This window comes from Canis lupus, chromosome 36 (genome assembly GCF_011100685.1).
Source record: "Canis lupus familiaris isolate Mischka breed German Shepherd chromosome 36, alternate assembly UU_Cfam_GSD_1.0, whole genome shotgun sequence".
NCBI lineage: Eukaryota > Metazoa > Chordata > Mammalia > Carnivora > Canidae > Canis > Canis lupus.
In genome coordinates this window covers 22340177-22356873 of record NC_049257.1, presented here as the reverse complement: position 1 = coordinate 22356873, position 16697 = coordinate 22340177, and the positions used below count along the sequence as shown (strand labels likewise).

At 40.7% G+C, this 16697-nt stretch overlaps 1 protein-coding gene and 1 long non-coding RNA gene across 15 annotated transcripts in view; one reads left to right on the top strand and one right to left on the bottom strand.

The window, feature by feature from the left end:
* Window positions 1-320: 320 nt before the first annotated feature.
* OSBPL6 (oxysterol binding protein like 6) overlaps window positions 321-16697 on the bottom strand; it is a 151346-nt gene continuing 134969 nt past the window's right edge. For 13 of the 14 annotated variants that reach the window (XM_038584953.1, XM_038584955.1, XM_038584956.1 and 10 more), the window contains 10 exons: window positions 15245-15332; window positions 14471-14724; window positions 13590-13727; window positions 13199-13262; window positions 12079-12157; window positions 10324-10468; window positions 8726-8870; window positions 7194-7320; window positions 5378-5500; window positions 321-4104 (listed from right to left, as the gene is read on the bottom strand). In XM_038584953.1, the coding sequence (XP_038440881.1) occupies window positions 3996-4104; window positions 5378-5500; window positions 7194-7320; window positions 8726-8870; window positions 10324-10468; window positions 12079-12157; window positions 13199-13262; window positions 13590-13727; window positions 14471-14724; window positions 15245-15332 (1272 nt within the window). In that variant the 3' untranslated portion in view covers window positions 321-3995. The remainder of the gene's footprint in view (window positions 4105-5377; window positions 5501-7193; window positions 7321-8725; window positions 8871-10323; window positions 10469-12078; window positions 12158-13198; window positions 13263-13589; window positions 13728-14470; window positions 14725-15244; window positions 15333-16697) is intronic. The other variant, XR_005384790.1, reaches the window with a different exon arrangement.
* On the top strand, window positions 9921-16575 carry LOC119867844. The gene is made up of 2 exons (XR_005384791.1): window positions 9921-10256; window positions 15105-16575. It is a non-coding gene; the product is annotated as an uncharacterized LOC119867844 (long non-coding RNA).

Sequence of the window (16697 nt, the reverse complement as noted above, 5' to 3'; positions counted from 1 at the left end):
TCCCTGCAATTCAGGGACACAGAAGTGTTCTCACACGGGTACGTAAGCTGTGTCCTCATGGTCATGTATTAAAGCTGAACAAAGTCAGGCTTAGCAGAATGATTCATGCAATGTACTCTTTATAAGCTGTCAATTCTACACAAGAGGTGTGTAGTTAAAAATTAGAGGGTTTAATCATGTTTTGATAAGCAGTATTTCTAAATGACTGGGAAGCTTTTTGGAAACAAACAAAACCCCAACAAAACCGAAGACACTTTAATCTTAGCTCCAATTACATTTTTTCCATCTTTCCCCCAAAAGAACATTTCTGGAGCACAAAATAGATTCATAATTGTTTAATTAGATACATTATATATATCCTGAACATAATGGCTCCCATAGAAATAAACTAGTCTTTTGTACACAAACTTTATTTACTGTGCCACATTCATAATATAACGACTTGAACCAAGTGCAAACATTTATTACACCCCCTGGCGTGTGAGGAGCTCTGCTCCCCCAAACACTTCATTATCTAGGATGACAGGGAACAAGATTAGACAAGATGGATAATTAGTTTTTTTAATAACAAAATCATACATTAGATTATGATTATAAAGTCTTCTCCAGTCACAGCTGTAACAGAACTAAGCAAACCATTGATTGGGTTCCTCTTTTAACCCCTGCCTTCCAAGTGCCCCTTGGGGCAGGGGGCTAATGACTGATTAGTGGGATTGCTGCAAGGCACAGGACCAGACGAATGAAGAGGAGCAAAAGGTTTGGAAATCAACAGCCTGGTATCCTTTGTATTGATACCCCCTTGGTTTCTCTTACTCGGAAAATATGTTTGGTAGTTTTTATGTCACATCTAACTTGATAGGTAATATTAAAAGGTATCTTAAAAGAGGTTTACTTTTACAACTGCCTGGAACTTATTGGGGAACTTTAAGTAACCGGTGAAAAAACGACTTAATTAAAAAAAAAAAAAAAAACAGTAACAGCAAAATCTGAGAGTAAATTTGCACCCTGGGTGGCAGCATATGGAAGCAAAATAATTAGTTTTCTGGTCGACCTTGATGAGTGCTGGTGTGTGCCATCGATCTGTTCAGTCTAGCCACATCCATGGGACCATCATCACTTATCACTGCTTTCCTTAATGACCAGCTCAGAAAGATGAAGGAAGGAGCTTATGACTAAATCAAGGCGGAGGTATACAGATGAACTAAATCTCTATTTTAGATTGTTTTAGGGAAAAACAAATAAGAAAAGTACCCTTAAAACAAAGAGCCTTATTTAAAATTCTAGTAAGTCAGGTTTTATCAGGAACGATCTAATATGTTTTTCTATCCATTTGCTGTTTAAACTAGTCTCAAAAGTCCCCAAATTATGCAGATGACAATCCCAAACAGAGTAAGTCTCACAATTCTAAAACGGTGATATCAATAAAAAGTTAAAAAAAAAGGGGGGGGGGGTAGGGATGAGGCCATTACATGGGTGTGAGTACTTAATAGGGAGATTCAGGTATCATAGGAATATCACCTAAACTGAACTGATTGCTTGAATTGGAAGTCCAATCGGGATATCTAGAACTCAAAAGAGATTCTAAACCTGGGATATGATAAAATGTGGTGCTTTCCATGATGTGACATTCTTCTCATCCACATCTTGAAATCCCAGAGTTTCAGGTTTGCTCTGACCAACATTTACCTACTTGATTTGTAGCTTGAACTTATTATCTAGCAAAGGGCCTCTCTAGCAGTCACTCGTTTCCTCAATTACAGCGGAATGTGGGGGTACAGCAGTTGCTTCCCTGATGGGCCTTGGGTCCTCTCTCAGCCGTCTGACCGTCTGACTGATGCGCCCGTGGTCACCTAGTGCTTGGCCTTCCTGCTTCTCTGCTTGCAGTACCTTTGCGTTGCAGAATTGTCTTATTTTCAGGCTGTTCAGGGAAGTGCCAGTAAGTACAGACCAGAACCACTTTAAATCATATTTAAAGCTTCACCGACTGCGGGAGGACAGACTTCCAAGGGGAAGACCACGGAATTCAGATGAAATTCTAATTAAAATTAAAGGCCTGGGTCTCAGGACGCAGATAAAAAAAGACCTCAAGATGAATGCACAGGAAAAAAAATCAGTAACAAAGGGAATAACTGTACTACCTCGAGGCAAGCCACCTATGGATTTCAAATGGAAATTAAAGGCATCGAGAATCCGAGGGAGGGTGTTGCTCCAGTGGAAGGCTAAAGTCTAGGGGTTAGGGGGTTCACTGAAGGGAAATTTCTCTTCAAACCCTACGGTACACATAATGTAGGGCACTCAGGTAGGAGGAGGGATGAGTTTCAAAACTAAAACACCGTTCCACCTAGTGGACACTGCAGGCTTCTCCCTCCGGCTCTCAGGGCAGCGGTGGTTGAGAGCGGACTAGCCACCGATTAGGGATGCTTGGCTGAGGAGAGAAAACACGAAAATCAACACCTCGTAACGAAACGTAAGATGTCCATAGCCTTGTTATCAGAGTTTAAAATAGCGCTTAAAATCCGATGGTAAGAGTCTAAGAATAAAATATATGTCATTTTCTAATTCTCTAGGAAAAGCTCCATCAGGAGATTTTTTTTAAACATACAGGCATTTTTATATAGTCGTCTACGTGCAGAAACTCAGGAACACTGATGCAAGTTTCTTACAAAAGCCTCTGTATACTGGAAGAAAAAAACAAAACAAAACAAATCCTCAAGTAGGTAAAAGCATATTTCTGCCCCTACCCCCACCCTGCCTTTGTTGGGATGGATAAAATCCTTAGCTTGTTTTTTTTGTTTTTTGTTTTTTTTTAATCTCTGCCAAAAGCAAGGCAAATGCCTAAGACATATCACACAGGAGCACTTGATGAGAATATAAAATATGGTTTTGCATAGAACTCATACAAACAATGCAAATAAGCTACTAAGTACCCTTGCTTGTGCTCCCAGTGGGGTCCCACCGCTGCCCATGGGCCAGGCGCAGCACAGCAACGCGGGCCACACTGGGCCGCCCTCCAACCCAGCTGGGGGGCCGGTGGCTCCTAAGCCCACGCACAAACCCCACGTGCTTTTCGTTATTACTCCCTTCTAAGGTTTTAACACTGATGCCAAGGGTTCAAATCAAGTACAGATATTGCCAAATAACAGGGCACACCGTGAGGTGAGGTGCAAGAGGGTTTATTATCTGGTGGCGGGACAGGAACTGGACGAGCGACGTGAACACACACCTCTGCCGAGCACGCCTTTTGCTTCTTGCCCTTGAGACAGACCAGACCGTCGCCAACGTTCCAAGTAAAGCAGGTGCAGTCTACTCTGCAAAAATCCCCTTCCGTCCGCCTTCTACGCGTTCTGATCCCAGAAAGCGAATCGTGCCACGATTCGAAAGAGCTGTCCCTCACATGAACCTATGCGCACACATTGAAAAAATGATTTATTTGTACATCTTTGCATTTCTTAAGGCATGAACAATGGCGTACAGATGGAACGGGGTTCTGAGAAGTATCACATCTTTGTGGACAAGGTCAGTAACAAGTACACCACGTCAAACAGACACACTCGAGGTCGGAGCTGATCGACTGGCGTCCCCGGGACCCCCCGCGCGAGGGGCCAGCGCTTCGGGACAAAGGACCAGGCGCGTGGTTTCTGCATCAGGTCGCCTCGCACTCTCTGGATCAGCGTTAAGCACCAGTTACAGTTTGTTTTCTTTACAGACGCTTCAGACTTTGGGTTTTATATTCTGCTCCTTTTATTCTGCTTTTCGAGGAGGGCGTGGATTTTTTTTTTTTTAAGGGATATGGTTGCAGCAAAACAGAAAGGATCCGAAAGTGGTTAGGGGCCTTGTCTAATGCACTTCTGAAAGTCCATTATAAAGATGAATAGAAAAGCAAACGGTGGGTTTTCAGTCGACCCAGAAACCACGCGGAGCTCTAGGAAACATAATTGTGCATAGGTATTTATTCATTCAGAGCGTGATATGTTGGCTAGCTCTACATTCCCAGTTTACCAAAGAACAGGGCTGTCTACTTTGCTAAACCCAGGGTCCTTTCGCAGCTCCCAGTAGGTATCATTAGAAACCCAGGCTTCTCTTTGATTGGCATCAATAACTTTCCTGCGGAGACATAAAAATCAGCATTAGACACAAATCACATCAAGGTGGCCTGGTAATCGGACCAGCTCCCGTAGAGAAGATGTATAGGTATGAGGGGTACTTTGTAAGCCAGTTAGTGTCCTACCTGCTTATTGGTGACTGGACTATTTTTGACCAAAAAGAAATTCTTTTTTTATTTGTTTTTATTGTCTATTTGAAATAGAAGCAGATAGAGTCATGGGGTGGGGGCAACGGGCACGAATAAATCACTTCTAGGCAAGGCTAGAAAGTGAACTGCCCCTGAAAAAGCAGGTATGGGGCACCTGGGTGGTACCCAAGTCGGTTAAGCACCGACCCTTGGTTTTGGCTCAGGTCATGATCCCAGGGTCGTGAGATCGAGCCCCACATTGGGCTCCACGCTCAGTGCGGAGTCTGCTCTGGATTCTTTCTCTCTCTCTCTCTGCCCTTCCCCTTGCTCTCTCAAATAAATAAATTAATAGGTCTTTTTTTTTTTTTTAAAAAAAAAAAAAGCACATTTAAGTAGAGCTTCAGGCCCCAGACCCACAAGAACAGTCTCTGCTTCACTTTCAGGGAGAAGTATGTGACCACAGTAGCTCTGTGAGCCCCTCCGTGGTCCCGCCCAGAGCGCACTAGCAACATCTACAGGGCAAGGCTGCATTGCTCCCAGGCGATGGTCATGAGATGGCAACTCTAAAGGGTGTGAGGTTATTCTGAGCTGATCTGCCCCGGCTCAGGAGGGCAGCAGATGGATTTGGAAAATACAGCTGGTTCTGTGTGAAGTATATATAATCCTGCAAATAATCCTGTAATAATGATCCACGATCCTACCACAGAAGGACCAAACCTGAATGACACAGCCCCATGTGTTAGAAATAACACTGGATACTAATGAAGCCAGGATGACTTGTGGGTAGTGGGGTCCGACTGGGGCCTTGAGCTGAGGGAGCGGAAACAAGTTTCCACCGTTCTAAATGGTGTTGCTGAAGTACAAGGAGCATTCTGTGCAAGGCCCTCACCCTTTCTGCTGCCCACAAAAAGCAAAAAGCTGTGGAGGAGAAGTGGGTTTTATCATTACAAACTGTTCACAAGTGCAAAACCTGGCTCATTACTTTCCCTTAACCCAAACTGAAGTTTAACTGAAGTCAGTTTAAGTTACCTGGACACTAACCCATCCCTCATTTCTTTCTTTTTTTTTTTTTCCACCCAGAGTCTCTCATTGCTGCTGGCGATCATTTGCAAAACATGAGCTTGCTAGGGGAATGAGCTGACTTACTTAAAAAATTTTGGTATGTGTTCAAGGTTGTTTTCTTCCATGTAGCGCCTTCGAGATCTCTGGAGTTCCTCCACCCGTTGCTTCTCTGCGGCCGCAGCTTCTAAATTTCCTTCTTCCAAAAATCTAAGAACAACACAGTTATCCCTCTAGCACAGCGTCCTCTTTGCTGAGAAAAAAATAATCTCATTTTGGATAAAGTTACCCTCTAGTGGCTGAGAATATAACATGGTGGACAGTCACACTCTGATAATGTCCCCTCGCTCCCGGCCCAGGCCTCCCGTGCACACACTTGCTGTGTGTGTAAACTGACTGATTTTATACAGCAATGTAAAGCTAGGGCTAGAAGGGGAGTCGTTTGGCCTTGAGGACTCTTCTGTGCTCTTTCAGGTTCTCTAACTTGAGATTTTCAAGATGATGAGCGAGCCTGGGCTTAGGACAATAGGAAGTACCAGCTAGCATTTCTTTTCCATATTCTCTGAAACACACTTGGTAAAGGCCAGAGGAGGCAGGCGGGTAGCTGGCTGTTCTCCACCTACTTTTAGAACAGATTGAGAGGGAAGGAGTTTCCCTGTTTTATCAGAGAGACTCAAACTGGCGAAAAAGGAGAATCTAGAGTGAAATAAGTCAATCGGAGAAGGACAAACATTATATGGTCTCATTCATTTGGGGAATATAAAAAATAGTGAAAGGGAATGAAGGGGAAAGGAGAAAATATGAGTGAGAAATATCAGAAAGGGAGACAGAACATGAGAGACTCCTAACTCTGCGAAACGAACTAGAGGTGGTAGAAAGGGAGGTGGCGGTGGGTGGGGGTGACTGGGTGACGGGCACTGAGGGGGGCACTTGACGGGATGAGCACTGGGTGTTATGCTATATGTTGGCAAATTGAACACCAATAAAAAATAAATAAAAAAAAAAGAAAAAGGAGAATCTAACACTAGGGGAGATTACAAAAAAGTTCACAAAAAGGAAATGGATCGTCAATGAAATTCAGGGAGGGAATAAGGGGGACAGAATCGAGAAAGAAACAACAGGCCTGGTGGTGATTTGCAAAACCTGTACTTAAATTTCAAAACGAGAGCAAAGAACAGGGATTCAATATAAGGTACATGGAAGTTTGTTGATCAATGTGAATGTCAAACAGTGAGATCTCACGTTCTGGGGGTGGGGGGAATGTAGTAGGAGGACTAAACAGCAGGACATTCAACACGGGAACCTTTTGGCAGAAAACACATAAAGCCACAAATACACTGGAAACAGAAAATGATCTTGGGTGGAATCTGTGTGGCATATAGCATTTTTGGAACAAGGAAAATTAACTCTGTAGGAATGGACAACACGCACATAGAACCATATAAGAACAATAAAAAATAAGGATCAGAAGGTATTAAAGGGACTGTATTTTGAGTACATCTCACACCCTGTTTGAGTACATCTCAAAATCATGCTGGCTAAACTCCAGACTTTAACTCGAAGCATTTCTAGGTGCTCCTGTAGCTTATCTTTCTATTCTTCATAGTAAAAGCTAGTCCATGTTACAGAGTAGTAGAAGTAAAGAGGTGAAAACGCTGGAGGAGGTTTTAGTGAAGACAGAGTTCATGAATTTGCATACTTCTGGTGAATTTGGGGTGGGGGGGCAGACGCCTTTGGTTAAGAACTGTGTTATCATCTGTGGGAAACTTTGTGGAGCGAATAAGGGAATGAGTGAATGCTTAAATGAATAAATAAATGATGGTGGTGAAAATAAGCCTCAATGGCATCTGTAGCACCACGCCATGGTCTAGTGTCCATTTCAAACATCACTGCCAATGCTCACCTCTGATCTGGCCGGAATCGGGCATCTGTCGATGGAAGGAGATCTTTCAGTACAGGATCTAACTCATTGAGCTCAATAGCAAACCTTGTGAAGCCATAGTAGAGCTCATAGTTGGTTGGCATGGAACCTGGAATGATGCCAATAAAGCACTGTGATTGGCAAAGAGGTTTAAGAAAGCCTGTAAAAGCGGACTTAACCCAGGAACTTAATTAAAATCCATACTAATACCAAATCTGTAGTCATAAAAACCAGATTAGATTTTTCTTAAGCAAATTGAATTCGTTGTATTTTGCTAGATAGGAAACTTCGTGCCAGCTATCAGAACTGGGAGATTCATATGTTTAATAAAATCCAGCCTTTAAAAAAAAAAAAAACTTTGTACATATAGTACTCTTTACTGGCTAAACTCTGCCATGATTTTTTCCTCAAATATTTAACTGGGTAACTAACTGCTGGGGTGGTTAACTAGGAACATTAAGATTTCACCAGAAATTTTACTTCCTTTTAGAAAAGCTGCAGATCTAAATAGATATTAATCTATTGGCACATTTTAATGTAACTCAAAGGCAGATCTTCGTATGCTTCTTCGCTTGTTGATGTATTCCAAGCTCTTAGAGTAAAGCTTAATGTATAATCACTACTCAGTAAATAGCTGCTGCATCTATGAACTAACCACTCTACCAGTAGGAAATTTAAATACTCATTGAGGTCTCTTAGAAAGCCAACATCTAATTTTATTTTATTTTTTTTAAAGATTTTATTTATTTATTCATGAGAGACACACAGAGAGAGAGAGAGAGGCAGAGACACAGGCAGAGGGAGAAGCAGGCTCCATGCAGGGAGCCCGACGTGGGACTCAATCCTGGGTCTCCAGGATCACGCCCTGGGCTGAAGGCAGCGCTAAACTGCTGAGCCACCCGGGCTGCCCAACATCTAATTTTAAAGTTAGGATATAACTGACAAAATTGCAATGAAAATAACTATCACGTGGACACTTGTTCTCTTTACCCCTGATATTCAATTATTGCTAGTGTATTACCGGAACTCTCTCGATATCTTTCATTAAATGTCAACATATTGCAGCTTTTCGCTGCTCAAGTGAGAAGATCACTTATTCTGGCTAAGTTATTGACTTTGTGGATTATAGATGTTTGCAGGCTTTCCCTTGTTTTATTAGAACAGAGAATAAATGAGTAAGGATTTAAGTTTGTATAGTTCAATTCTCTAAACTCTTTGATAAACATGCCCAGTTTTTGAATGTAGGTATTGCATGCAGAATGACTTTACAGGAAGCCCTATCTCTGACCACTTGTCAGATTAGGCCTAAAGTTTGTAATCCTTATTATCAAAAGTTGTGATTTACATAGTTTATATGTTAAGTATAAAATATAACTATGCTTACCATCAGCATCTATGTTTTTAGTTTCGCTATTAAAAAAAAAAAACAGAAGGTGAACTGCATGAGATGGGACACTCCCTCCCTTCTGTCACTCAGGTGCCTTCCGGAGGCAAGAGGCTCCAGCTCCTCTCACCTGGTCTCCAGATGCACTTTGCCGAAGGGGCCACACCGCAGTAGAGCCCTTCATGCCACTTCCCGAACAGCCGGTGCACCACCTTCCCCTCCTGATCCATTACAACCCCCTGGACTTCATTCACGTTAGAATTCCAATAATTCACCTGGAAAACACCAAACCCCAGTTAAAACATCCAATCTCCTTAATAACACCAATCCCTGTAATTTCTGTACGGAAAACTTTCTTACCTTGGAAGTTGCTCATTCCAACCACTTTCAGAAATCTATCTCAAATGTTTTATGTGAAAGGCTTTCCAGGTGCTAGTTGGTTTAACTTTAAGGAAAAGGATAATCTCCACTCTACGCTAGACCATGCATCAGGGCTGGCTCTCCTGCACTGCCAGGTTTCCAGCCTGGAGTTCTAAAGTGTTCAACTCAGCCTTACAGGTTTTGTTATACAAGGTGTATTTGTCAAGGTCAAAGAATGGAACATAAGTTATGTGACAGACTGTAGGTTTGATCTATAAGTTGTAAATATTTACATATTTAATATTTAATTTATATATTAACACTTAATATATGGAAACATTTAAATATTTACATATTTAATTTAACTTATGTATTAACATTTAATATATGGAATAGGGGCCTCCATTTGTACTTTTGCCCTGAGCTCCGCAAATATTAGGGACAGGACTAAATCGAGGTTTCTCAGGGTCCACAAATCTAAATGCACACATTTACTGTCATCACCCAAAGTAATGATCCTGGCTTTTCAGTTCTGAGCCATCTAATGAGTCCACAAGAGAAAAAGGAAAATGGGAAAAGTATCTTGAGTAAAAATAAAGCTCTTCAATTAAAATGAGCATGACCTTCTAAGGTGGCTTCAAACGTTTTCACTAAGAAGAGAACATTCTGAGTTTTAAGACGCCAGTGTGTTTAGCAGAATGAGATCAGGAGTGGACTAGATTAAAGGGGGTGGTGGAGTTTCTGGACCATGATGAATCCTGTAGCACACCCAAACATGAGGGCAACACTGCGTGTTTCACTTTAGACCAGAGCAACTGGGGGAAAATGGTATTTTGGAGGCATTCTATCTCAGGAATCTTCTCGTTAATAAAGGTGACAAGGTTCTTCTTGAACAAATTTGGATCATCATAGTGGCAGAGTTGGATAAAGCTTATAGTGCCTGGAAGTTATCATCCACATGCATCCGCAGAAAATGACAAATGCATTATAATTAGCTCCCTAAAATAAGATCACTTGACTATGTTGCAATCAAGAGGGAACAGAAATAGAAACCAGAAGACTCGCTATAAGGCAAGAAGTGTTTTCTGGAATTTTACTTAATGAATACTGACTGGCTGCTTAAAAAGAAAATTATTTAGAAAGAAGAATATTTCTTCTGTTTTGAAATGGTGCCTTTTTTGACCTCCACATGTTCAGATGTCTGCATGCCTTGAGTAACTCCGCCAGTTGGTTCTGCTTTCTTATCTAAAACGTCCTTCAGGATCAATGATATGGGACAGACTCACCTGCTGCTGTTACAGGTAACTTTTATATCTTCTTTACGAAGCATTTTATATAATTAATTAATTAATTAATTATATTATTTACCTTGACGAATGTGAGTTTGCAAATGCAAACACTGCTTTTGGTATTTCTAATGGTTACTTCTCCGTAATGCTCTATCCACCTCCTCCCACTGAGAATGTTGTGTATGCACGTGGTGACTTTATTCCATACATAGCAATCTCCATACCTAGTGAAGAATACAATGTTGATTAAAAACAATGAAGGTCACAAATAGGTATTTCTGTTTCTATGACTGAGAATATTCTTTGGCCAAAGCTTCCTTTTCCCTCATTTTCCTCTAATTTCTTTGTTGAAAGTTTCTATGTAGTCAAGGACATTTATTGGGCTCATTCATTTAAGGAACATTTCAGTGCCCTCTATAGTCCAGATGCAAAAGCCACCAAGTTGACTAGGACCTGTTTCTTGCTCTCTTCAAGCAAGTGTGGTGGGAGTAGATGGTCATGGCAATAGATACTTATAAGAAAATATGATGAGGAAATATCATAAGAACACAGAAGGGAGAATCTTTAGATCTGCCTGGAATGTGGGGTGAGTATCAAGGACGACTTGCTGGCAAAAGCTGGATTCAGTGTAAACTTAGAGGATGGATAGGAGGACGCTGTAGGCTGTGGAAAGGTGCTGACAAAGCGACAGCAGCCAGAAGAGCAGTATGCATCAGGGGGCCTGCCAGAGGTATGCCACAGGTGAATGAGTGTGGGGGGTGGCAAAGCTGGAAAGGTGTTGGAGCCGAGCAGGGGAGGCCTTCAACGGTGCACCAATGGGTCTGGACTCCTACTACAGGTAATGGGCCATCGTGGAAGGATTTGAGGGAGGAACTAGGCATGATAGGGTATGCCTTTAAGAAAGATTACCTGGGGACATTGTTTCATACTTTGAATTAAGACCAAAGACATGAATAATTCTTTGAGAAAAGACTATTGATCACAAATAGCATGTATTTCACACAAATTCTGGGTCACAGTAAGTTAGAGTTTTTGCCAAGGAATGAGATGGCATAGCTTCCAATCACCTTTAAGTTTGCACATTATCTCTATTTTCAAATAAAATGTTATTTCGAAATAAAGTAAAACACTTCTAAGTTTCTTTAAAAGTGTATGAATTGGTACGATGTAGGCTCTCTATATCCCTGGGAAAACTCTCTTTCCACTTATGAGTTTGCAAATATTTAAAGTTTATTTTGTGGTCCTGGGAATTCTTCGCTTACCCCACCTTCCTTCATATCTAATTCACTAGCAAATTCTGCCACAGAATAAACAAAAAGAAAGCCAAACAACACCAACCAAATGAAAAAAACAAAAACAATCAATACTTTGGCCTCAATGAAAACTTCAACTAATTTAAAAAATTTATAAGCTATATCCTCTAGAAAAATACCATGAAAGGATTTCATCACTCCTCTTAAATAAACAGACTTAGACATTAAAAATAGTCCCTGGATCTAAGACGAATTCAAAAGTGAAAATACATATTACATAGAAAAGAAGTGGCTAAAAAGAGAAACTTTGATATAAAATGCAAAGTAACATGGTACCTGGGACAGACAGGTATAGCTCATGTTGACTTGGTGAATGGAGCATGCGGAGATAGAAGTAGGGAGCTTTGATACACATGCTACAGTTCTTATTTGCTTTTCTCCATTCTTAAAACTTTGTAGAAATTAACAGAAATTTTGGGCATACATGGAGGTGGATCATTGGCACCTTCTAGAGTTTCAAAGACCCATTTCTGACTTAGAAAAGCAAGTAGAAGACCAAAATGAAGATGAAAGGAACCTACTTTGGAAGCATGACATTCAGTGTTCCAACAGGCAGGATTTCCATTGACTTCCCCCAGAACTTGTTTTTCCATCTGATATCTAAATAACACAGGCAGAAGAAAAGAAATATGCATTCTGTATCTAATCATTTATTGTGTAAAAACTAACATTTGTGTTAACGCTCTACATTTCACAAAGGTTTTTCACAATCACAATTGATTCTATGTTGATTTAATATAGAAGTACCTGGGAATGACCCAAAGTGAAAAACTCAACTGTGAATCAAAAAAATCTACTACCTATGTTTCTCCATAACACACATTCCATATTTGTTTCAACTAATAAAACTGGGAAAAGCTCAGAACGGTATGTGTGTATGTGAATTCACATACACATATACACATAGACTCTACTGCGCATTAAAGTCTAGATAACATTATTGTAAGTTTTAATTAAATGGCGGAAATAGTTAACATATATGTTAAAAATAAGAGGTATAATAAAAATAATTGCAGTATGGCAATGCCACTGATTTATATACCCATTGATTTGAAAAGTTATATTATTTGGGAGAACAGAAAAAACCTAAATCTCTAGATACAGAAAAATAAGTAAGATTTATGAGAAAATGAAATTAACTTAACAAACACGTTCCTACACTGGTTGTTAAGATACGGCCCAGGGCTCAGTGGTTTATCTCACATGATGGCACAATGTTTTCATATCCAAATAGACTGTGACCACACGTGATGTGTCACAGAATCTTCTTTCACGATTAAGATTTCCTTGCACACCCTCAAGAAGCAAGAAGGCAGCAGACAGGACCTCCATGTTATAGATGCAGACAATGAGGCATAATGAGGTAGAGTGATAGCCCTGAGCCGGCACAGCTGGCCTGGAGCTCTGCTATCCCTAGGGCTTGGTTTCCTAGGTATACAATTTCATTTCCTAGATGACATGGTTTCATATTTAAGCCAGGAAATCTGAGTTCTCAAACTGAATTCGACACCAATTATTAAATAACATTCTCTGAGTCCTCAAGGTAGAAATCTAACCTGAGCATAATAATATACTTTTAGAAACTAGAAAATTTTCAGAGGCTCACCAGTTGGATTTTGAAGTTATATTTGAAATACAAACCTTGCCAAAACACAAAATTCTTGGATTCACAGTGACAGGCAGAAATGGGTGGATGATGGCTAACCTGGTAAATAAAAACAAAAAAGAAGGCAAAGACATCAGTGTTAAAGCTTCCATAAATGATCATTTTTTCCCAACATATATAGGCTACCCCTAAATAAAAACTAGTCAACTCTTCCGTCTCTATTATTGAACTATTCTCAGAATGTGTAAGTCTTTCACTTTAGTTCTTCTTTTTCCAAGATTTTATTTATTTATTTTTGAAAGACAGAGAGAGAGAGGCAGAGACACAGGCAGAGGAAAACAGTGGTTTATCAAAAAGCTGTTTCATCATCAACCTGTCCTTCCATGGTTTCTACGTAGAAACCTCACTGAGTCCAGCGGGACTTACCTGTTCTGAGAAAAATCGGAATCCCTTGTCCTCTCTAATGCATTCGTAAGTCTCTCCAAGGACAGGGTTGAATGGCTTACTTCCTGCTCTGAAATAGGTGGAGCAATATCCTGAAACTGCAAATGCAGCAATAAGAACCTGTTAAAACATTTAAGAAAGGAAAATAATATAGGAGAGACTACTTCCAGGTCTGTTCGTCCCTTATTCCTCTAGATTTTACACAGCTCTGTCCACGGGGGCTGACGGGATGGTATTTGCGTTTTCTGCCCTTTGCAGACTCTTTGTAAATGCATGGGTAAAAATATGAGTGACAATGACGTTAAAGTCCTCGCATGGGAACCGGCAGGCATCTGAGGCTAAGCATTCTTCGTTCAGCCGTCACCCAGTTTCCTGAGCATCACAGAGTTCAAAGGTTCTGAAACCCAGCTTACAGGTTACGTCCTTTGCACAACCTAGCACTGTGGCTGCTGGCGCCTTCTGGAGGGCAGTCACGTTTTCCACAGTTGTGTGGATCAGAGGCCAGTGCAGAGCACAAACAGGAGGTTACTTGCTCGGACCCAAGTTCTCGAACAAATGGGCTCTCTCCTGGCTTTCAGGAAAAGCTGCTAGAGCAAGGCTGGGCATACCTTATACCTAGGAGTGTGACAGCTTAACATCCTAACTTCAGAAACTCTCATGACCAATGATAAGTCATACAGTATCTATCTTCTAGAAAGGTATCTGGAACTTTGGGGTCCTGCCCAATTTGTGCAAATGAACCGTTTCGTCCTTTTCCTATGCAGTGTTATGCAGGAACCAAATATGCCATTATAACAAATTCTGCCTTAGTCCACATCTAGGGTTGACAAATCCCTGAAAGGTACTGCTCTGTTATTTATTACCATGCGCTCGTAGGGATCGTCAGTCTCTGAAGCCTTGTCCAGAAGCTCACTGTATTCAATCTCCTCACAGAGATGCTGCAGAGTGTTGAGTGGCTCGTTCAGCTCCACAGGCATAGAGACTTTAGACAAGTCTTTACCAATGTTGTTCCTCAAGATATTCCACAGGTTAATGTTACTGGTGTCAGGACAGGGAGCTGGCAGGCAGGTTCGACGTCCGTTTCGGAAGGCTCCTCCAGTGAGCTCCCCATTCAAGACTGGAAAAGAGAGAAAGACGACGGTCATGATAAAAGGTATTTTGCTGTTTTTATTTCACAGAATCTGGGAAAGATGCACTCTTTCAAATAATTCTGATTGTGAGGCTTAACTTCTTAAGCCTCCACTAGACTCTCTCAAGAGTGACCTGAATTATTTCAACACAGAGTTGCTATTTAATGCACAAAACATCAACGTACAGGTTTTTTTTTTTTTAAAATGAGGTGTTACACGTGTTCAAATATTATTCCAGAAAAGACAAGTTTTAAAAAAATTAAATATATTTAATAGGAAAGACTCAAACTTTTGGTTGAAGCAAGAAGTAAACCTTTTTCATTTAAGCATCGACCTTATTGGGGTTTTCCACCATTTACCTTAACAGATTATACAAATATAAAATGCATCAAATGATCAGCTGCAAAAGGAACAATCAGTGAGGGGAGAAAATGATTGTTCACTGAGGCACCAGCATTCTAACTTGACAAGAAGACAGAACAACCTGGAAGCTCAAAGGATGCATACTTTGCCGAGAAATGTTGTCTGCAACACTCGTGTTGTCTTCAGATATATTATCGCTCACATCACTGATGTAAGACTCATCATCTGAAGCCTAAAAAAGGGGAAAAACACAGAAAGGATCAGAATTCTTGTTTGGTCTTGAAAGGCCAGAAAATCAAATGATTAAAAGTAAAATGTTGCCCAAATAAGCAAAAGCACAGGTCATAGGGGGAAATGTATTTGGTATATGTCATGGGAACACTTGTAGTTCCCTGCCTTAGTTGGGGTGGGAGGTCGGGGGAGGCCAGTACATAATCAGAAATATTTCAGTGCAATACAGTAATAAGGTACCAAAAAAGGAGCTTTATACTCCCCCTAGAAGATTCAGGAGAGGAAATAAAATTGGCACTGGGTGTTGGAGAGGTTTTTAGAAGGGGTTCATAAGCACAGGAATAGGAAGAGTGTATAAAGGGGAAGGGAAACACAAGAGGAACATTCCATTCTAGGAACGCTCAGAAGTTGAGTGGCTGTGACAGAGGGTGGGGTGAATAGGAAGAGGGTCCGACTGTGAAGGGCTTCGTGTCAACATAAAGGGTTCCCATAAAATCCCACAGGTTATTACATGCAGGGGGATGATAGAGTCATATTTAGTTTACAGGAAGACACCTGGCAACTTTCCTCTGGGAGCTCAGATAACAGGATACTATATAGATCTGGGGGAATACTGACGGGTTAGGATGGCCACGATGGGGATCTGGAAGGAAAGCTGCTTTGAGATCCAGGTTTGAAGATAATGGACAAAATGTGGCAGATTATTTGGGGGTGGGCGAGGAAGATCCACGGACAGGGGAAATCAAGAATTAAGCCACTCTCTCCCAGAGAACAACATGGAACAAAAATGAAACCAAAATTTGCCTGAGAATGAAATGAAGGGGCAACATACGTACTAAGGGGAGGAGTTAGACATGGATGAGATAAGAAAATAGAGTCCCGTAGAGCCAGCCAGAGAAATGGGAACAACCAATGTCTCTACTACAGGCAAGAAACCTGCTGGTACTCATTTACTGTCTTCAAAATGAAATAATGTTACATTTTTTCTGCACATAAAATGTTCTTGCTGTAAAAAACTGGAAATTATATGAGGGTAAACAGATTATAGAAAAATTAACCATAATTCCGTCACCTAATGGAAACTACTTCTAACATTTGGTGGATGTTACCCCCAATTTCAAAATGGCTAGACAAACATACTGATATATATAGATATCTTTAGATCCTGAAAGGGGGTCAGTTTACATCCTGTTTCATAGTGTTCTGGATATATTTCCATTAAAATAAATATAGCTCTCATCTTTCTTTGGAATGGCAACATAATTCATTCTATAGGTATGATACAAGGAATTTAGCCAGCATTCAAATGGTTTCCAACTTTTTACTACTATTGATAATACCTGGATGCACATCCTTGTAAATATAT